The sequence below is a fragment of the Notolepis coatsorum genome (assembly GCF_963971535.1).
Source record: "Notolepis coatsorum genome assembly, chromosome: 16".
In the NCBI taxonomy this organism is placed as follows: Eukaryota; Metazoa; Chordata; class Actinopteri; order Aulopiformes; family Paralepididae; genus Notolepis; species Notolepis coatsorum.
In genome coordinates this window covers 16,888,907-16,912,304 of record NC_140180.1, presented here as the reverse complement: position 1 = coordinate 16,912,304, position 23,398 = coordinate 16,888,907, and the positions used below count along the sequence as shown (strand labels likewise).

General features: G+C 44.3%; 1 protein-coding gene across 1 annotated transcript; it reads left to right on the top strand.

Annotated features, from left to right (window-relative positions):
* Positions 1-8,344: 8,344 nt before the first annotated feature.
* On the top strand, positions 8,345-22,895 carry LOC311242907 (N-acetyllactosaminide beta-1,3-N-acetylglucosaminyltransferase 3-like; the record flags this gene model as incomplete). The annotated part of the gene is made up of 2 exons (XM_084331972.1): positions 8,345-8,357; positions 21,731-22,895. Exon 2 carries the CDS (start codon positions 21,741-21,743, stop codon positions 22,893-22,895), a length of 1,155 nt encoding a protein of 384 aa, XP_084188098.1. The 5' UTR covers positions 8,345-8,357; positions 21,731-21,740.
* Positions 22,896-23,398: the final 503 nt, after the last annotated feature.

Sequence of the window (23,398 nt, the reverse complement as noted above, 5' to 3'; positions counted from 1 at the left end):
GCATATATCTGTCTAGTCCCATGTTGAAGAATATCCCTTTACGGTACATTTTGAACAGATACAAAATGTGTGATTAATATGGGATCAATCACAATTAACTATGGACAATCATGAGATTAATCACGACGATGAATATTTGAATCGATTAACAGCTCTAATTATAATACAGGAGGCACGCAACGGGACAACACTAAGCAGCGTTAAGCAAATATTAGTTGAGCCATAAATAAAGGACACGAAGCACTAAAACAGGACAACAATGTTAGCCGAGTCATGCAAGCAGTACAGAGGCATATAAAGCATGAAGCACGCACCACATGTACAGTACATGTGAAACAACACAGAGCTACACCAAGAAACACAGACAGTACATGTGAAACAACACAGAGCTACACCAAGAAACACAGACAGTACATGTGAAACAACACAGAGCTACACCAAGAAACACAGACAGTACATGTGAAACAACACAGAGCTACACCAAGAAACACAGACAGTACATGTGAAACAACACAGAGCTACACTAAGAAACACAGACAGTACATGTGAAACAACACAGAGCTACACCAAGAAACACAGACAGTACATGTGAAACAACACAGAGCTACACCAAGAAACACAGACACGGAAACATCTAATTGGCAGCAGCAGAGGACGTGGCTTCAAGCCACAATACACACTGAAGTACGCCGGGGGCGTGAATATTAAAGGCAACCAGCTTGTGTTCGGCTTTTCTCTGATTGGCCGCGCCCCCTCGCCCCCACGCGCAGGCAAGCGGCAGCCGTCCCACGTCCCAAATGAAATCCAAGGAGCAAGCGGCAGCGCGGGCAACCAACTTGTGTACCAACCAACTTGTGTTCAGCTGCTGTACCAACCAACTTGTGTTCAGCTGCGGTAGCAGTGGAGCGCTGCTGACTGATTATTATGTTTCGCGTTTTTAACAACCTACTACCAGATTCACTCCAGATACATTTTTTAGATGAATGATTGTGGATATAATATAGAAAACACATCATTATGATATTGTCAGATGGTGCAAAATACAATGGTGAGTGAGAAATATATCTCCAGTGATAAAACCCAGTGCTCTATGTCTCTATGATACACAGCGTGGATGGGTTTTCAGAGGGAGAGGCATGCATGTACATAATTTCACCATAATCAAATACAGACATAATTGTGTGGCTTGACGCAGCAGCGACGCACGGAAGCCGGGGACAAACCACCGCGTCGCCCCGCTGGCGCTTCAGCAGCCTCCACGGGCGAAATAACATATAACGTTACAGCGTACAGTTCCACACTGATGTACAGTGACACCCAGCAGTTTCTAATTACAGTAGTGACGCGTGAATCGATAGTCCTAACAGTGTTTATTATTAAGAGTCAGATAGTCCGCACAGTGTTTATAGTCCTAACAGTGTTTATTAGTAAGAGTCAGATAGTCCGCACAGTGTTTATAGTCCTAACAGTGTTTATTAGTAAGAGTCAGATAGTCCTAACAGTGTTTATTATTAATTAACGTCATAAACCACATATCCGTTGTAGAAGCCCTTCAATGACAGCGCTCTCATATTTTGCGAATGCATAAACTATATCTTAAATTATGGCTATGTGTCTAATATGGCTGTCGCTTATCAATGACTTCGCGACAGCCATATTAGACACTCACTGTACATCAGTGTGGAACTGTACGCTGCAGTGTAACGTTATATGTTATTTCGCCCGTGGAGGCTGCTGAAGCGCCAGCGGGGCGACGCGGTGGTCTGTCCCCGGCTTCCGTGCGCCGCCCGCGGCTTGACTCGATCCAGCTCCAGCAGCAGCAGCGGCCATGCTCCGTTGTAGGAAGCCCTTCAATGACAGCGCTCTCATATTTTGTGAATGCATAAATAAACTATATCTTAAATTATGGCTATGTGTCTAATATGGCTGTCGCTTATCAATGACTTCGCGACAGCCATATTAGACACATCGCCATAATTTAAGATATAGTTTATGCATTCGCAAATATGAGAGCTCTGTCATTGAAGTGGGTGGTGGCAGCGTTACTAACAGTAGCGATTTTTATTGTTTTGTCATGTCATGACCAAACATAATCCCAACATAGCTATAGGAGGTGTACTGTATGTCAAATGTCGGTCATGTGGTGGAAGAGTTTAGTACAGTCACACAACAGAACACCAGTGTTTCTAGTAGATATGTTTATTAATATAAATAAACACCTCTGTCTGAACTGGTTCGACCAGCGCGTTGGTTCGACCAGCGCGTCTGCCGACTGCCGCGTCTCTCAGCGGATAAGGGCGTGTGCTAGGGCGGTCACGTGGCCGTGTGGCCAATCAGAGAAACGCTGAACGAAAAGCTGAACACAAGTTGGTTGCCTTTAATATTCACGCGGCGCAGGGAGAGCAGGGAGAGCAGGTCAGCAGGGAGATCTGTTCTGCATGTTTTTCCATTGGGTTTATATATTTTTCTGGAGGGAAAACGCTTGTGAGCACGGGGAGAACATGCAAACTCCACACAGAAAGGCCCGGGAGATACCCCAACTGGGTACCTGGCAACCTGGTCCCTAAGCAGGAATCAAACCTAGGACCTTCTTTGCTGTCAGGCAACAGTGTTAACCACTACACCACCGTGCCACACAAAAGATTATACCATGTGGACTCGTCGTTGCTCCCATCTTTAGTGTTACGGATTTATCTGTTCTCATTATATATAGTGTCTCTGCTTAGTCTGCTATAAGTGTGCCATTCACCACCATGTTTCTTGTCATCCTTGATCGCTATGAACATTCATGTCCAAAATATGAAAACTATGGTGTTAAAACCTCTTAACATGCACCGGGTCTTATACGAACCATTTTGCACTTGTGGCACTTTGGCCTCGTTTTTAAGGCGATCCAATGCTTGTATGCCAATGAACCAATACATTGCTTGAAAGCTAAGATTGGCACCGTTCGATTGACACCATACTCAACGTATTAGGTGCTTGCAATCTCCGGGAATAATACGAAACAACCAACGAACGTCATTCTGAAAAAGTTACCACCTCCTATTTCGCCTTCTGGTAATTGGTCCAATCACGTCTGACCGGTGAAAATTATTGGCCACTTTTGTAGCCAATAAAATTCAGCAAACAGGGATATATGACTCGAAAGCCATGTATTTCAAATGCTTCGTTCTGAGATTATTCTTCATTACAGTAAATATTTATTTGGTTAGTTTGGGGCTTGAAGGGGGAGGGGCCTGTGATTTGTTTGTCAATGGGATGCGTTTATGCTTCACTTACTCTGTTTCAGTAATATTGAGAGTGAATCTGATCAAATCTGAAGATAGCTCTATGTGTAACCTTTTATTAGAGCCCAGGATTTTGACTGTACATTGAAGAGTTCAAGAGTTATAGCGTTTGGAGACTTGGGGCTAGATCCACAAAGAATGGATTGCACGGAGCAAGTTGCACCCTTACTTACAATTCATTATGAATTGAAAATGGGGGACCCTGATGTAAACAAGACGAAAGTCTTTCTCTGGTCTGCATCCCCTTAACAATTGTGTGTATTGAGCCGTACTGTATTGTACCCATTCTGCAATTTGTTAATAAAACTTTCATTCAATCAATCAATCTGCAGGTGATTGATTGAATGGAAATTTTATTAACAGATACGAACGATTCCCCAAATGTTGCCCATAGGCAATTCGCTTTTATAGGTACCCACAAGCCTCTTCTTTCCAGACATACCCACTTTGTCCAACTTGCATGCTATTTGGGGCAATAATCAAGCAGGTTTGTGCATGTGGTACAAATGTGTCGAACATTCTAACAACTGCCAAAAATGTCAATGTTGGGTTAGGGTTTGTTGTTAGAATGTTGAACATAGAAGATACATTTTGGTGTCAAACTACACATTTTCTGGGTCAATAAATGTGTTAATGCTATGAAGAATGTCACCAGATGAATATTTGTACCATTCTAACAACATATTTACATCATTTTTTACTGTTTAACAGTCAGACATGCATGAATCGAATAGACATTTTATTAGGATCACTCATTACATTTATTATTATTATCATAACTCTTTAGCCCGTATAGGCTTATTTAACTGTTATGGAGATATTTTCGCGGGTCTTGTGCAGTGGTCTCGTGCCCGCGAAAATATCAGAATGTTTCATAAAGATTCCCGCGGTATACTGGCCAGCTCTCAGTGCGCGTCTCGTGACAGCTGTCCTGGCTTAGCGCAGCCAGAGGACAGCACGATAAAGGACATGTTTAAAAAGGCAAAACATATAACCGGTAAGTCAAGTGTCATTACTTTAGTTATCAAAGGTGGAATCTCTGGACATAAGCAATAGGGATGGGTACCGTTCACATTTGAACTGATACGGTACCGGTACCTGTGAATCGATACCGGTACCCAACGGTACCTTTTTTCAGTACTTTAGTCTCTAAAAATTTTATCTACCTACCTCAGTCGTGAAAAGAAAAAATCCAAACTTCAAATAACTACACTTTCGACCGTTTTCGGCTTGCCATTGCCCTGACTGCTTTGTTGTTGAATCAAGTCAAATCGTATAGGTAAACGTATTGTAGAGGAGCCAAAGCTATATATTTAGGTTATTGTATTATATGAATGTTTATATGTTTATTTTTATAACCTTACATTGAAACGGCATTAGGAATATTGATTGGATTTAGATAGTCATTGAACCGTATTATTTGTCATAATAGAACCTTCTAGAACATGCGTGATATCACAGTATGATGTCATAGTCAAACATTCTAGAACATTTGTGATGTCACAGTATGATGTCATAGTCAAACATTCTAGAGCATTCGTGATGTCACAGTATGATGTCATAATCAAACATTCTAGAACATTTGTGCATCTATATATATTTAACAATTCTCTGCATCCATTAAAGCTAGAAAAAAGTTTCGATGATCAGATAGGACCAGGATATGAGACAAAAACATTGTCAAACGGCGTGCTGAGAGTATGCTGCAAGGATTCAGTACAGTTTAAAGCAGCTGGGAAGTTGACAACGGTGATGAAGATAGGGGGTGGAGACAATTATCCCTGGAGAGAGACAGCAGGGGCTAAAAGGAGTCATTTACGGGGTTTGCGGTGAGTTGACCGAGGAGGACATTAAGGGTCATATCAAGGGAGGAATTGTCAGTGGTGTCTATAGATTCAAGGCAAGGGAGGGGAGCTCAGGAGCGCCAGTAGTGGTAACATTTGCAGACGCATTGTTACCAGTCAGGGTGTATATAGGGAGCATGTCGTACGCCGTGAGAGAGTATGTAAGGTGATAGTTTTAATTCATTGATCTGTTGTCAATATCTTATATATCTTCAGGCTGTACACTGACGTCAGATGTCTCTGTGTAAACACGGGACCCGATGAAACGGTCTCTGTGTAAACATAGGGCCCCATGAAACAGTTCTGGACACAGGTGCATGATCATATCAGAAGCATGCAAAAGCCCACACACACACCAGCACACACACTTTAACACACACACAAGCACACATCACACAGACATCAATGCATACACATAGAGAGAGATACACACACCCCCCCCTTTTTTGTTCGAAAGTGCCAGCTAGACATGCAAACTCATGTCTCTCACTTTAACACACACACAAGCACACATCACATAGACATCAATGCATACACACCGAGAGATATACACACACCATTCTGATAAGATCCTTTGTCCTCAAACTGTGACATGACGGCTATCAATCACCAAGGCAGAGAAGAGGTTGGCCTATGTACCATACTGTATAAAATGTGTGGCTGTCTGTCGTCAAGTATCATTCTGCGGGTGTACTCGAGCAGGTGGTCCGGATTGAAGAGCTATCCTTCCTGTGTTCTCTGTGTACTTCGAGATAAAAACCTTGGCGGCACCAGACTTCAGACTCAACTTGTGTCTCATTGCTTCATTCAATAAAAGAACTATAAGGGTATTTCCTTACAAAGGCCACCGCTGCGCTGCTATAAGTGCCAGAAGTTCGGGCATATTGCAGGGGCTTGCAGGGCGAAACAGAGGTGTGCGAAGTGTGGCGAGGGTCATGAGATCAAGGAGTGCAATGCAGAGGTTCCCAAATGCTGTAACTGTGGAGGGGAACACCATGTAGCGTTTCGTGGGTGTGCATATGTTGCTCAGGCCAAGGAAGTGCAATCTGTGAGGGATCAGTACAAGGTGTCATATGCCGAGGCAGTTAAGTCAGTTGCGACTGCGAAAGAGAAGGAAAGGAGACAGGGGGTGAACAGGGTGCAGCAGGGGAGTCAGCAATCTGCTCCAACTCTGCCAGCCGCGCCTCCTATTATTTCCGATGCGTCTCGGTCTGGACCTGGTCTGCCAGCCGCGTCTCAGGATGAGGTGATGATAATGACCAAGACAGCGTTTCTGGCTTCCATGGTAGAGGTGGTGGCGGGAGTGAAGGGCAGTGAATCAAAGTCTAACGTCTGTAAAAGGGTGGCTAATGCAGCTGAGAGGTTTTTGGGGGTAGGGATAAGGGGAGAAGAAATCCATACTGTACTGAAGGAGAGTGGGGTGCTGGGTGAGGGTGGGCAGCGGCCGGGCAAGGGTGCTGCACTGGGGGCAAAGGGGAAGGAGAAGAAAAGTGGGGTTGAATGGCAGATATGCAGGAGTGGAGGGGCAAAGGAGAGGGAGAAGAAGGAGAATGAGAAGAAAAGTGGGGGTGAACAGTCGTGTGCACTAGGGGCAAAGGAGAATGGGAAGATAAGTGGGCAGATAGGCAGGGGGCGGACGACAGACAGGGAGAGTGAGGGGGACAGCAGTATGGAGGAAGAAGAAAGTGGATTAGATCACTGATGTTCTGTATTCTTCAGTGGAATGCCCGGAGCCTGATCGCTAATGGACAGGAGTTAAAAAGATTTGTGGAGGAAGTCATAGTGAAACCTGAGTTAATTTGCATTCAGGAGACGTGGCTGAAACCTTGCCTTGAGTTTGTTATTCCAGGATATGAGTGTTTAAGAAAAGACAGAGTTGGTAGAAGAGGCGGAGGGTGTGCAACTTTCGTTAGAGAAGGGATCCAGTATAGGGCATTGGACATAACATCTAACCTTGAGTGTGTGGCAGTGGAAGTTTGGAGTAATCAGAGCCATAGTCCCATAACGGTGCTTAATTTATATAATCCGTGTAAACAACTTATTTTGCCTGAATTTGATGAAATTATGCAGAAGGTGAGATGTCCAGTTATATGGGTCGGTGATTTTAATGCTTGTAACCCATTGTGGGGAAGCAATAGTAAGGACAGTAATGGAGTCGTGGTTGAGGAGATCCTGGATAAGCATGAGCTAGTTATGATAAATGATGATAGACCGACTAGGTTTGATGTCACAAGGAATACTTGCAGTCACATAGATTTGTGTTTTGCCTCCTCGGGTTTGGCTAGGGTTGGAGAGTGGGAAGCGCTGGATAGTAATACTATGGGAAGCGACCACTGTCCTATTCTGTGCAAATTTGGAAGGGATCTGATAATAGAAATCGAGGAGAGGGTGCCCAGGTATAATTTTTCGAAAGCTAATTGGGAAGAGTTCTTGGAGGCGGCCCGAAAGTGGGTAGGAGAGATTGACTCTGAGGGGAGTGTAGACGAGTGGAATGCTTCTCTTAGTGAGATGATACATAGGGCAGTGCAGGGCACAATCCCTATGAAGGAGGAACCCAGAGCTAGAAGGATGGTTCCCTGGTGGAATAAAGAATGTGACGTAGCTGTAAGGAATAGGAATAAAGCATACAAGAGGGTGAGACGGTATCCAGGGTTGTGCCAGTCAGTAGAATATAAGAGGTTAAGGGGAGTAGCACGAAGAGTTATTAAAGATGCTAAAAAGAGTAGTTGGAGGAAGTTCTGTGAAACACTAGGCCCTGAGACTTCTGTGAGGCAGATGTGGGCAGTCGTACACAGAATGGCTGGAATATATAAAAAAAGCTCGATTCCAGTGATTCAGAAGGGGGGGGTAGAAGCAGTAACCAATAAAGAGAAGGCAGACATGCTGGTGGAGGCATTTCAGGCAGTGCATAACTCTGGGAGTCTGGGGGAGGAGAGAGGGAGAAAGAGGTCTGAACTGCTATCGCAGAATGAGTGGAAGTTGAGAAGAAGCTCAGAAAATAATAATCCGATTAATTTGTACTTTACAATGAAAGAGTTAGGGGATGCTATCCAGGCTGGTGCAAATACGACGCCTGGCAGAGATGGATTATCCTATGAATTATTTAAGAATTTGGACGAATTTGTAATGATTGAAATACTGGGTTTGTTTAATAATGTGTGGCTAGAAGGCTGCTTGCCAAAGGAGTGGAAGCATGCCGTCATCATTCCTATTTTGAAGCCAGGTAAAGTAGCGGCTGACCCAGGGTCTTACCGACCCATAGCCTTGACGTCTGTATTGTGTAAAATTATGGAAAGGATGATTACTAATAGATTAGTTTACTTTTTAGAAAGTAAGGATCTTTATGTTGGGTATCAGAATGGGTTTAGAAATGGCAGGTCTACAATGGAATCAGTAGCTGTTCTAGACCAGGACATTAGACAGGCTTTTGACAATAAGGAAGTAGTGATAAGTGTATTTTTGGATATTGAGAAGGCGTATGACTCTTTGTGGAAAGAGGGGCTGCTTTTGAAATTGTATGACCTAGGAGTTAGAGGGAGATTGTTTAATTGGATAAAGGATTTTCTATTAGACAGGACGATCCAAGTACGTGTGGGGGGGCAAACCTCAAAAACTGTAAAAATAGAAAATGGCACCCCGCAAGGAAGCGTGATTAGTCTGGTCCTCTTCGATGTGATGATTAATGACATTTTTGGGCAAATTGGAAAAGGATATGGGTTGTCTTTATTTGCGGACGATGGGGCCATATGGAAAAGAGGGAAGAATGTTGAGTATTGTTTAAAGCAGGTACAAAGAGCTCTGGGGGATGTAGAGGAATGGGGAGACAAGTGGGGTTTTAAAATATCCGCCTCTAAGTCTAATTATATGATTTTTGGTTTTAGAAAGAGGGTGCCTAGGGGAAGGCTGGTTATGTATGGATCTCCCTTAGAGAGAGTAAAGGTGTTTACATTTTTGGGAGTTTGGTTTGACGAAAGATTGAATTGGGCTGTTCATATAGAGAAAATCCTGGCAAAGTGTGAAAGAATAGTGAATGTGCTGAGAAGTTTGGCTGGGAGTGGGTGGGGAGCGGATAGAGAGACCACGTGCATGATATACCAGGCGATGATCAGGTCAACAATTGATTATGGTTGTTATGTGTACGGCTCTGCGGCCAAGTCTAATTTGCGAAAGCTGGATGTGCTTCAGTGCAAGGCTTTGAGAATCTGCTGTGGAGCTTTTAAGACCACCCCTGCTTCAGCACTATTGGTGGAAATGGGGGAGTTGCCCCTAAACCTGAGGAGAGTAAAGTTAGGGCTACAGTACTGGGCAAAATTGAGTGGGACAAGTCTGTCCTTCCCAGCTAGGTGTTTACTTTCAGGAGATGGGGATAAGTATAAACCTTTTTTGGCCAGTATTGATCAGTGGGCCAGGAAGTTGAGACTGCATCAGGGGGGAGTGGCGGAGCACACTCGGTGGCTATCAGTGCCATTTTGGCTATTGCCTGATCAAGTCATTGAACTTCGGTTCTTGAAGGAGGAGGATAAGGGCGAGATTGTGGAGGAAATAGAGAGGTTCCTTCTGGAATCAGGGGCTCTGGAGGTGTACACTGATGGCTCTGTGGATCCTGAAAGTGGGAGGGCAGGATTTGGGTGGTGGGTGCCTTGGTTAGGGATCGGTAAGGGACAAAGAATATCCGATGGCAGCTCAGTATTTGTGACAGAGTTGCTTGCCATCCTCTGGGCATTGTGGTGGGTGGAGGAAGTGGGACCAAGCCAGGTGATTATATGCTCTGACTCGGCTGCTGCACTGATGGCTCTGAGTGCAGGTGGGTCTAAAGCTCGCCCTGATCTCATTCAGGAAATAATGTTGGTTTTATATAGGATTGCGAAGGCAGGATGGTCAGTGGAGTTTTGTTGGGTCCCGGGACACGCTGGGATTGCGGGGAATGAGATGGCTGACTCCCTTGCCAAACAGAGCCTGGGAAGGGAGGAAGAGATAGGTATTTCAATGGGAAGAGTAGAACTCAGAGATAAGATAAAGAAAGGAGTTGAGGCTGAGTGGCAGGATGAGTGGGAAAGGGGGACCAAGGGAAGGCACTATTTCTCTCTGCAGCCTCGGGTCAAGATCAAGGTGGAGGGATATGGGTCAAGGAGTGATAGGGTGAAGATGTGTAGACTGAGGCTGGGGCACTGTGGGTTGAACAGTAGCTTGTTCATTGTGGGCAAACATCCAGATGGGGTGTGTGAATGTGGAGAGACAAACTGTCGGGCATGTCTTCCTAAAATGTGAAAGGTATAGGAAAGAGAGGGAAATCTTTTATAAAAGTCTGGTAGAGCTGGGAGTATCTTCCTTCTCTCTTAAATCATTCTTTGGCATGGATAATGAGAACCACCAGTTGATCACAGAGGCAGTGCTGACATTTCTGCATGCTTCAGAGTTGTACCAGAGGATATAGCGTTAGTGTATGTATTAGTATTGGACAGGCAAGAGGAGCAGAGAAGAAGGAGAAAGTGTGAGTTGAAGAGGCCTAAAGATGGAACACCACTAGTGTAGTATAAGAAATGAGGAGGGAAGAAATACGCCAAGAAAGAAGAAGAAGAAGAAGAAGAAGAAGAGATCATCAAAAGAAGTGCGGAGGGCAGTAATACGCCACGATGCGTCTACTCTGCCGGAAATTCAAAAGAAGAAGAAGAAGAAGAGGAGAGTGAGAAAGAAGAGATTGAGAAAGAGGTGTGGGAAACGGCGGGGAAGAAGAGGAAGAAACAGATGGGGAGGAACGACAGCGATGGGGATAGCCAGGGCAAGGGTGAGGGGTCGGGTGAGAGTAGGGGGGAGGAGAGGGGGGGAGAAGGGGGGAAGAGGAAGAAAGTGGGGGACGATAGCTCAAGTGGGCCGGGAGACGAGGGTGCTGGAAAAGATGTGGCAAAAGCGGAAGTGATCCATATAGTGGTCAGGCTTGAGGGGGAGAGGGGTGAGAGGAAAGTAGGTAGGCTCGAGTGGCCCAAACTCATTGCAGAGCAATTAGGGGAGGTAAAGTACGTGAGAGTTTTGTGGGATGGGAATCTGGCCGTAGGGTGTGGTAGTGAGGGGCAGGTGGAGGTGGCTAGGAAGATGCGGGGCATTGGGGGGGTGGGTATAAGTAAGGTGGCGAGGGTAGGGGAGAAGAGGGGGGGGGATGTAAGGGGGTGATAGCTGGGGTACCGGTCGAGGTTACAGTAGAGCAGCTGGTGGGAGAGCTAATGGAGAACGGGCGTAATGGCATAGTTAAGAGTGCAGAAAGGATGAAGAGGGGAGCAGAGAGGGCAGTGACGGGGACGGTAGTGATTACATTTGAGGGGGTTGTTCCTAGGGAGGTGTTTGTAGGGCGTAGGATGTATAGGGTTAGGGAATTTGTTCATGATCCTCTTAGGTGCTATAGGTGCCAGGGCCCTCATGCATCAACGTGTTCTACGCACAGATCTGTGCGTAACCCGTGCGTACGATCATTTCTAAGCAAAGAGTGGGATTCATCAACTTCAACTTGAACTTGACTTCGTGCTTACATCTACGCACATTTCGGACCTGGCGTACCTCGCGCCCAGTGGTAGAATATATTATTACAACAAGGAAATGAGCTTCTGTGCATAATAACACTGGATGTTCTATGAACCGTAGTTCATTATAGTTCATTGTAAAATAGCAACAGTAGTGTAATTATGGTCAAAACCCTATAAATAGCATTTGGAATAATAGATCTTTCTCTCAGAATGAATGCAGCATGTCATATATGTTACGATTAATTGAAAATGGGGGACCCTGATGTAAACAAGACGAAAGTCTTTCTCTGGTCTGCATCCCCTTAACAATTGTATGTATTGAGCTGTACTGTACTGTACCCATTCTGCAATCTGTTAATAAAGTTCTCATTCATTCATTCATTCATGGTTTATATAGCGTTCTCGGAATATACGGGGTGTAGGCTACTGACTGACTGCGCTCCGCGTAGCTTGATTGATTGATTGATTGAAAAGTTTATTAACAGATTGCAGAATGGGTACAGTACAGCTCAGTACATACAATTGTTAATTGGGGATGCAGACCAACTTTCGTCCTGTTTACATCAGGGTCCCCCATTTTCAATTCATCATAAATCATAAAGCTCAACTCGTTATTATTTTGCGCACAGACCGCCGAAACACGGGAACGTTTTGATTATATTTAAAAGGCTTTACGTTAAACGAAACAAGTGGAATTTCGAAGCTGTAAGCAGAATAAGTCATATGAATATAGTGTTCTTCCCCCTTTTTACTGTACAAGAAAGAATAGAAAACGCATTGCAATGACACCAGATAGTGGACAGACTATATGATGGAATTCAAGTTCATGTATTGAAAGGCAGGATACATCATACATGCAGTGAGATTCATTGTTCTTGTATATGCTCTCGTATTATATTGTTTATATAGGCTACCCAATACTGACATCAAAATAGATTGTAGTAGTATGCCTCTAGAAATCATGCAGCAGGTAGAAAATTGACGGGAGATCCATCGCGATTTGGAATAGAATTGAGGAGAACTTTAATCCGTGGGTATTAATCAAACAACACGGGAAAAGGCAGTCATATTCCAGCGCGGTCTTTATTAGCCGACAACAAAATAGATGCCTCTAAAAATCATATAGCCAATCGAACACAACTAATAAAGGCATTCATATTGTACAGCACGGTTATAATGACACACAACACAACCAACGCCAAACAGTGGTCAACGAACGGTCTTTATTAGTATTTTGAGCTGTCCAGGCAGAATTGCAGCAATGGTCTTAGGGAGCCGTTGATATCTGACATCACCGTTTACAAATCCGCCTTTTATTTATCCACCTCCGTTACGAGGACCTCCACCTCGGTGTCTGTGTAGTTTCTCTTTTTCGTTCGCTTTGCCATCCTCCAACATTCCACGCACAGGGATTCCCTCATGGTATTTGAAGGGGAGGGCCTGACCATATTTGGTTGGTCGGGGCGGTTTTGGTATGCAAATACGTGAAAGCGTGCACAAGCTGCGGCGCAGGGCCAAGGTGGGATTCATCATGACAGGTGTGCGTAGAGCCTGCTTACGCACGTGTGATGAATGCCGACTTCCCTGTGCGTGCGCTAGTTCTAAATTCCGTGCTTACTTGTGGAAGTAGGTCAAGGTCAAAGTCCACGTTGATGAATGAGGGCCCTGGAGTTTGGCCATATAGCTACCACGTGTAGGAAGGGGCTGAGGTGCGCTAGGTGTGGCGGGGAACATGAATATGGGAAGTGTGGAGAGGGAGTGAAGCCGAAGTGCTGTAGTTGTGGTGGGGAGCATAGTGTAGCGTTTAGGGGGTGCGAGGTGATGATGAAGGAGGTCGCGGATCGGAGAGAGAGAAGGGAGGGTAAGTTGACGTATGCTGGGGCGGTTAGCAGGGCAGGACAGGGTAGCCAAGAAAGGGTGCAGGGGGTTGAAGGAGGGCATTTGGCAGTGAGGGTAGAGCAGGTAGAGAGGGGAAGGGAGGAGAAATTAGGTATTGTGGCCTTCGTGGCAGGGGTAGTTACTGGTATGGCAGAGGCTAAGGGTAAAACAGCGATGGTGAAGATGATTGTTAGGATAGCGGTTCAACATCTGGGATTGGAAGGTCTGGACTGGGAGGTGGTGTATAGCGAATTGGCTGAGGGGGCTGCGAGGGACAAGGCTGCGAGGGACAAAGCAGCCCAGGATAAGATAGCAGGGGGCAAGGTGGGTCCCGCGGAGGGGGGCTCAGACAGGAAGTAGCAGCAGTAGCTGCACTCCAATGGACAATGTAGGTGATGACGGGGTCCAGTAGAAGAAGAAAAAGAAGGTGAAGAAGGAGAAGAAGGAGAAGAAGAAGAGCCCATAAAAAGAATTGCGGAGGGCAGTAATACGCCTCGATGCGTCTACTCTGCCGGAAATTCAAATAAGAAGAAGAAGAAGAAGAGCTCATTGTGCATCGTGAAACAGTGCTGAGCAGTACTGAACAGATAGACTAACAACATAGATTGAAGCCTGCATTTCTAGACCATGGTGCCTTGCCGACCGCTTTGCTGTTTATTTACGGCTTTCAGGTGAGGAGGAATTTTCATGTGTCGAGTTGTATAAATATATAAATATTTATATAAACTATTTAAATATAAATATTCACGTCACTACTACAAGGTAAGAAAATACAGTTTTCTTACCTTGTAGTAGTGACGTGAATATTTAGGAAAATAGCTTTAGGACCACTTAAAAAGAAAGACTTCGCTGTGGAAGAGAAATAAACCATTTGGATATCTTTGTTTTACAAAGATAAAGCTTAAGCTTATCTGGTCCTGCCCCTTACAATATCATATTAATATGTAAGAAGTTATCTATCAATACATAGTTAACTAACGGAATAGATAGTTAACTAATCAAAGTATCAGAATGTTTATAGAAATTCCTGCGGCCTGCGGGCCATCCTCTCCTCAGTCACGACTCACAAGGGCACTAGCAAATTATGCTGCATGCATGCATATCATTGTCAAACGGTGCGCGTCTCGAGTCGTGCCACTGTCGGTCGCTTGGTTGACAGTGGCGCGCACGAGACCACTGCACAAGACCTGCGAAAATATCAGAATGTTTCATAGAAATTCCCGCGTGGCCATACTCTCAGTGCATGTCTCATGACAGCTGTCGGTGGCTATACCGGTCATCAACACCGTAATGACCAAACGACCAGGATATTCTTCATAGCATTAACACATTTATTGACCCAGAAAATGTGTAGTTTGACACCAACATTTATCTTCTATGTTCAACATTCTAACAACAAACCCTAACCCAATGCTCGACACATTTGTACCACATGCACAAACCTGCTTGATTATTGCCCTAAATAGCATGCAAGTTGGACAAAGTGGGTATGTCTGGAAAGAGGAGGCTTGTGGGTACCTATAAAACCAATGTTCACTCTGATATATCATGTGAACAGCCAAGGGACCTTTTGGAAGATGAGCATGGCAGTTTTCTCTATGTCGAAAATTTTACATAATTTTGAATCATTGCCCATTAAAACCCCTTTCCCAACAGTTGGGCTTAATGAAAATGATACCAATGGAAAGCTTAGCTTCTCTAGTTTACAGGGATACCAATACCTTTGTGTTCGCTCAAATATTGAGCGCGCTATGGACCAAGATATTTATTAATGGGCAGAACCTTGATTTTACATGGCGGCCATCTTGAAATCCATCATGATGACGTGGCCCCTACCCCAAAATGAAAGCTATGATGATGAGGAACACGTGGGAAAAATGTGGTGCTTTTGTCCGGCGCGTCAATTCTTTTTTGCTAAGCCACTGCAAATACATACACACCAACTGGAAGATCCAAAATGGCTGCAATGTAAAAACCTATATCTACCAATATCTCAGCTTCTAAGTAACTTAGGATCATAATTTTGGTGTCTAATCATAAATTTTCAGGGTCAATTTGGGGAAAATATGGTGCAAGTATTAACCTGCCTGACTATTAGAGGTGATAGGGCCAAGCGTTGAAGCTGGGGAGAATTTGAAATGTTGCCTACAATTATTTATCAGATTGAAGGGTGGCTAATCGAATAGACATTTTATTAGGAACACTCATTACATTTATTATTATTATCATAACTCTTTAGCCCGTATAGGCTTATTTAACTGTTATGGAGATATTTTCGCGGGTCTTGTGCAGTGGTCTCGTGCCCGCGAAAATATCAGAATGTTTCATAAAGATTCCCGCGGTATACTGGCCAGCTCTCAGTGCGCGTCTCGTGACAGCTGTCCTGGCTTAGCGCAGCCAGAGGACAGCACGATAAAGGACATGTTTAAAAAGGCAAAACATATAACCGGTAAGTCAAGTGTCATTACTTTAGTTATCAAAGGTGGAATCTCTGGACATAAGCAATAGGGATGGGTACCGTTCACATTTGAACTGATACGGTACCGGTACCTGTGAATCGATACCGGTACCCAACGGTACCTTTTTTCAGTACTTTAGTCTCTAAACATTTTATCTACCTACCTCAGTCGTGAAAAGAAAAAATCCAAACTTCAAATAACTACACTTTCGACCGTTTTCGGCTTGCCATTGCCCTGACTGCTTTGTTGTTGAATCAAGTCAAATCGTATAGGTAAACGTATTGTAGAGGAGCCAAAGCTATATATTTAGGTTATTGTATTATATGAATGTTTATATGTTTATTTTTATAACCTTACATTGAAACGGCATTAGGAATATTGATTGGATTTAGATAGTCATTGAACCGTATTATTTGTCATAATAGAACCTTCTAGAACATGCGTGATATCACAGTATGATGTCATAGTCAAACATTCTAGAACATTTGTGATGTCACAGTATGATGTCATAGTCAAACATTCTAGAGCATTCGTGATGTCACAGTATGATGTCATAATCAAACATTCTAGAACATTTGTGCATCTATATATATTTAACAATTCTCTTTCAATAAGAAGAAGAAGAAGAAGAGCTCATTGTGCATCGTGAAACAGTGCTGAGCAGTACTGAACAGATAGACTAACAACATAGATTGAAGCCTGCATTTCTAGACCATGGTGCCTTGCCGACCGCTTTGCTGTTTATTTACGGCTTTCAGGTGAGGAGGAATTTTAATGTGTCGAGTTATATAAATATATAAATATTTATATAAACTATTTAAATATAAATATTCACGTCACTACTACAAGGTAAGAAAATACAGTTTTCTTACCTTGTAGTAGTGCCGTGAATATTTAGGAAAATAGCTTTAGGACCACTTAAAAAGAAAGACTTCGCTGTGGAAGAGAAATAAACCATTTGGATATCTTTGTTTTACAAAGATAAAGCTTAAGCTTATCTGGTCCTGCCCCTTACAATATCATATTAATATGTAAGAAGTTATCTATCAATACATAGTTAACTAACGGAATAGATAGTTAACTAATCAAAGTATCAGAATGTTTATAGAAATTCCTGCGGCCTGCGGGCCATCCTCTCCTCAGTCACGACTCACAAGGGCACTAGCAAATTATGCTGCATGCATGCATATCATTGTCAAACGGTGCGCGTCTCGAGTCGTGCCACTGTCGGTCGCTTGGTTGACAGTGGCGCGCACGAGACCACTGCACAAGACCTGCGAAAATATCAGAATGTTTCATAAAAATTCCCGCGTGGCCATACTCTCAGTGCATGTCTCATGACAGCTGTCGGTGGCTATACCGGTCATCAACACCGTAATGACCAAACGACCAGGATATTCTTCATAGCATTAACACATTTATTGACCCAGAAAATGTGTAGTTTGACACCAACATTTATCTTCTATGTTCAACATTCTAACAACAAACCCTAACCCAATGCTCGACACATTTGTACCACATGCACAAACCTGCTTGATTATTGCCCTAAATAGCATGCAAGTTGGACAAAGTGGGTATGTCTGGAAAGAGGAGGCTTGTGGGTACCTATAAAACCAATGTTCACTCTGATATATCATGTGAACAGCCAAGGGACCTTTTGGAAGATGAGCATGGCAGTTTTCTCTAGGTCGAAAATTTTACATAATTTTGAATCATTGCCCATTAAAAGCCCTTTCCCAACAGTTGGGCTTAATGAAAATGATACCAATGGAAAGCTTAGCTTCTCTAGTTTACAGGGATACCAATACCTTTGTGTTCGCTCAAATATTGAGCGCGCTATGGACCAAGATATTTATTAATGGGCAGAACCTTGATTTTACATGGCGGCCATCTTGAAATCCATCATGATGACGTGGCCCCTACCCCAAAATGAAAGCTATGATGATGAGGAACACGTGGGGAAAATGTGGTGCTTTTGTCCGGCGCGTCAATTCTTTTTTGCTAAGCCACTGCAAATACATACACACCAACTGGAAGATCCAAAATGGCTGCAATGTAAAAACCTATATCTACCAATATCTCAGCTTCTAAGTAACTTAGGATCATAATTTTGGTGTCTAATCATAAATTTTCAGGGTCAATTTGGGGAAAATATGGTGCAAGTATTAACCTGCCTGACTATTAGAGGTGATAGGGCCAAGCGTTGAAGCTGGGGAGAATTTGAAATGTTGCCTACAATTATTTATCAGATTGAAGGGTGGCTAATGCCGGGAACAGACCAGGGCCAAAGCGCTGAAGCACCATGTAATTTATTGTGCGAGCAGTACGTCTGGTTGTTCACACCAGCAGTAGAGCAGTAGTCTGGTTGTTCACACCAGCAGTAGAGCAGTAGTCTGGTTGTTCACACCAGCAGTAGAGCAGTAGCCTGGTTGTTCACACCAGCAGTAGAGCAGTAGTCTGGTTGTTCACACCAGCAGTAGAGCAGTAGCCTGGTTGTTCACACCAGCAGTAGAGCAGTAGTCTGGTTGTTCACACCAGCAGTAGAGCAGTAGCCTGGTTGTTCACACCAGCAGTAGAGCAGTAGTCTGGTTGTTCACACCATCATATTTGAAGACGCTGATTGACTAAATGTAGTTGCTAGGTGCATTTATGTTGCCATGTGAATTTTTCAATTCACTGCGTTGCGTTGTCAGTGGGTCGATGTTTCTAGCGAGAAGAGAGAGGGGATGAACATGAAACACAAACAATGATAGACCCTCAGAGGCCCAGAGGCCCTCGTCAACTACCGGCCCATCTCCAACCTCCCGTTCCTTTAAAAGGTGCTGGAGAAGGTAGTTGCGAAGCAGCTCCAAGCACACCTCAGAGACAACAACATCTTCGAGAAGTTCCAGTCTGGTTTCCGCTCCGCGCACAGTACAGAGACAGCCCTGGTCAGGGTAACCAACGATCTACTGATGGCGGCGGATGCTGGAACCCCATCCATTCTGGTCCTTCTCGACCTATCGGCAGCCTTCGACACGGTGGATCATCCCATTCTACTGGACTGTCTCCACTCCAATGTCGGACTCCGCGACCTAGCCCTTGGCTTATTCCAGTCCCTCTTGGCTGGTCGGACTGAGTGTGTCTCCCTTGGAGGCGCAACATCCTCCAACCACCCCGTCACCTGCGGTGTCCCCCAGGGATCCGTCCTCGGCCCCCTGCTGTTCACCCTGTACATGCTCCCCCTCGGCCGCATCATCGGCCGGCACGGTGTGTTGTTCCACTGCTACGCTGACGACACCCAGTTATATATCTGGATCACACCATCATCACCTTCATCACCCCCCACACTGACCGCTTGCCTGGAGGAGACTAAGGCATGGATGAACAACAGGTTTCTCCAGGTCAACAGTTCCAAAACACAAGCCATGCTGATCGGTACCCCACACCAGGTCCGGTCAACCACCATCACCACCATCTCCTTCTCCGGTCAGGACATTCCCCTTTCCACCCTTGTCACCAACTTGGGCGTGAAAATGGACCCCCACACATATGATACACACATCAAACACCTCTGCAAGACCTCTTTCTTTCACCTCCGAAACATCACTAAACTCCGCCCCTCACTCACCCTGGCAGATTCCGAGAAAAAGTCCTCGCTGCCAGGTGAAAAAAGAGTCACTGGCTGTCGCCGCGCGTGTCGGAGGAAGCGTGCGGATGACTTCAGGGTTCCCTTGTACCGACCAGTAGCAGAACATGCGCACAACAACCAGGTAGGGGGGGGGGGGGGGGGGGGGGGGGAATTGGCACAACGACTAAATTGGAACGGGGAGAAAACAGAGAAAAATCGGAGAAAGAGAGGATTAAAAATATATATATATATTTATTTTTTTCTGTTGTACCGAACTCGTACCGAACCGTGACCCCAATACCGATGTACGTACCGAACCGTGGCTTCTGTGTACCGTTACACCCCTATAATGACAATAAAGTACAATCTAATCTAATCAGGGTCCCCCATTTTCAATTTGATTTTATTTGATTTTATTTTATTAGGGATCCCCATTAGCTGGTGCGATAGCAACCAGCTAGTCTTCCTGGGGTCCACACACAAAAAAAACATACAAAAACAATCACTATTGCAAAAACAAAATTATTAAAAGTCAGTACACACAATGCATAATGAAACTACTGTAACAATTAAGATAGCTAAAATTACATTAGTGTAAAACAAAAACAAAAAAATACTTTACAGTGTTAAAAACTATTTAAAAACAATTTAAGATTATTTTTAAAAGTGAATCTACTGTAAATGCAGCAGAGGTTCCGAGGCAGGCCATTCCAAAGAGTTAATGCTCTAAAAATAAAAGATCTCCCCAAAGCACTGGTTCTAGGACCTGGCAATTCAAGCTGCCCACTACTGGAACCTCTAGATACAAGATACAAGATACAAGAGATACAAGAGTTTAATTTGTCACGGCATACAGGTATACAGTGAAATGCGGGGGGTCTCGCCCGCAACGATGTGCATAATACAAGTAATAATAATAAGAGTCCAACCAATAGAGCGACATAGTGCAATAAACAAGTAAACAAAGTAGGCATATCGGTATCTGTACATGAGTTATTTACAGAGCATGGTAGGACATGCTAGGTCCTGTGGCAGTGCAGTACACTGTTAGCTACGGATGAGGCCTTGGGTCTTTATGTACACTGCTATACAATGCAATATTATACAATCTCAAGCTATACCATTCTTAAAGTGACCTTTCCTTCTGTAAAGTGTCCATAGTGTGAGCGTGTGCAGCATGAGTGTGTGTGTGCTCATGTTAAAGTGGCTGCTAGTGTGTGAGCGTGTACAGTGTGTGTGTTGTGTGTGTGCTCATGTGTGCTTGTGCGTGGAGAGTTCAGTGTTCAACTCTAGTGTAATGCTTGTGCACAGTATTACTAAAAACAATCTGATTATGTATAAAAACAGGAGTTTTACTGCTCATGACCAACTTGAACAGCACAAGTTCATCATGACATTTATGACATACACGACATACAGATATAAAGATATATATCATGACATTTATGACACAAATTGATCTCTAAACAATGTTTGTATATCTCCACAATGGTATGATTCTGGCCTGGTAGGTTTCTGAACGGACGTCGCCCGTATCCTCGCAACAAAGAGAGCTGCTATTGGTCGAGCGCAAGATACGTGACCGAACTTGCACCAATTACGTCAAATAAAACTCTGTGGTAACCAAGTATCCGTTCGTGAGGAAAGATCTAGTCCCGACTTTAAAATTCTGCGCAAAACGGGCAGGATTGTAAATGGAGGACTTTTTATTCCTAAATCTACACCAATATATCTTTCACCCAGAGTGAAAATTTAGTAGTCCGCCGAGGTGGGAACGGGATGAAACGATGCCTGCACCTTACGGCCTAATATGACAATGCATGTAATCAAATATATAACAAATGTTAAAAGTTACAACATAATTTCTAAATGTAGACGGCTGATATGAAAAGGTTGTTTTGGTTTGTCATTGCAGAGCAACAAGGATGAGAAGAACATTTAAATGTAGACGGCTGATATGAAAACGTTGTTCTGGTTTGTCATTGCAGAGCAACAAGGATGAGAAGAAGATTTAAATGTAGACGGCTGATATGAAAACGTTGTTCTGGTTTGTCATTGCAGAGCAACAAGGATGAGAAGAACATTTAAATGTAGACGGCTGATATGAAAACGTTGTTCTGGTTTGTCATTGCAGAGCAACAAGGATGAGAAGAACATTTAAATGCAAACTTGAGGCAACGGCTCTGATGCTGATTGGACTTCTATGCTTGGTTGTCCTTCTGAGGAAAGATGATTTCCATGATGACGTGACCCTCCATATACAGGCCAATAAAAGAGAGGCAACCGATCAGAGGAGTTCTCCAAACAATGACAGCTCCTTTGCGTTCTCATGGCCAACTTGTCAGCAAAACCTGTCTGCAGCCAATGTCTCTGGTTTCTCCTCTCTCCCTGGTAACATCCAAGACTTCCTCTACTATTGTCATTGTCGCCATTTCCCCATGCTGCTAGACGTCCCTGGCAAATGCGGAGGAGTGGACAACTCCGGAGACGTCTTCCTCCTGTTGCTCATCAAGAGCTCCCCCAGGAACTACGACCGGCGAGAAGTCCTACGAAAAACCTGGGCAGAGGAGCGATTACACAACAACGTGTGGATCCGGAGGATCTTCATCTTGGGAACGACAAGCCCGGGATTCAAGAAGCAGAAACTGAACAGGCTCCTGGAACTGGAGCACCGTGAGCACAACGACATCCTGCAGTGGGACTTCCAAGACTCCTTCTTCAACCTCACCCTGAAGCAGATGCTCTTCCTGGAGTGGATGGAGAGGAACTGTCCCCAGGCCCGTTTCCTCCTCAACGGAGACGATGACATCTTCGCCAACACGGACAACATGGTGGAGTACCTTCAGAGCCTCAAGGACAATGACGGCAGCAAGCACCTCTTCACTGGGCACCTGATTCAGTACGTGGGACCTATCCGAGAGCCGGGGAGCAAGTACTATATCCCAGTTCAGGTACAAGAGTCCAACTCATACCCCCCTTATTGCGGTGGTGGGGGCTTCCTCCTCTCAGGCTATACAGCCATGCTCATATACAAAATGTCTGCGTCCATCAGGATTCTACCCATCGATGACGTCTACATGGGGATGTGTCTGGCTAAGGCGGGACTCGGGCCTGTTTCCCACATGGGTGTCAAGACCGCAGGACTGCACATCCCCTCACGTACACAAGACCCCTACGTTCCTTGTTATTACAGAGAAATGATATTGGTACATAGGTTCTTGCCGCCTGATATATACGTCATGTGGCACAGAATACATGACCCTGACCTGAAATGTTGGAGTTCTGAGACTGTGTTTTAGGATTTCTTTTTTTACGGAAGGTATTACTCTCCCTTGTTTTTTTTCTTCTTCTTTTTATCAAACATAATTGTGCCTTTGCAGAAACAACAGCTTTGCGGATGGTAACATTTTCAAAAGTTTACCCTCTCCAAACTTTTCTGTCCTTCAAAACGGACACAAATCTGGCGAAGACGGACACAGAGTCAACCCTATCCAACGAATGGATTCTCCTCATTGAGAATTAAATGCAAACAGACGTAGACGAGACAGACACAACGGACCAATGCAGCCTTAGCCTTGGGCGGACCAATAACACTGGGATTTTGCATCCTGAACTTGCTCTTGACCTCAGTCGAACTATGAACCCTAATCTCACCAGCACAACGACACAGGCCAGAGCTGAAGAAGTGCATGGTCATAACCGTTCCCTCGCTGGAAAAGGTTCAAAGTTAGTTGACTTCAACAAGGGAACAAAGGTGAATGAGAAGCAGCCTAAGAGCCTATTTTTTTTACTAAAGTTTACA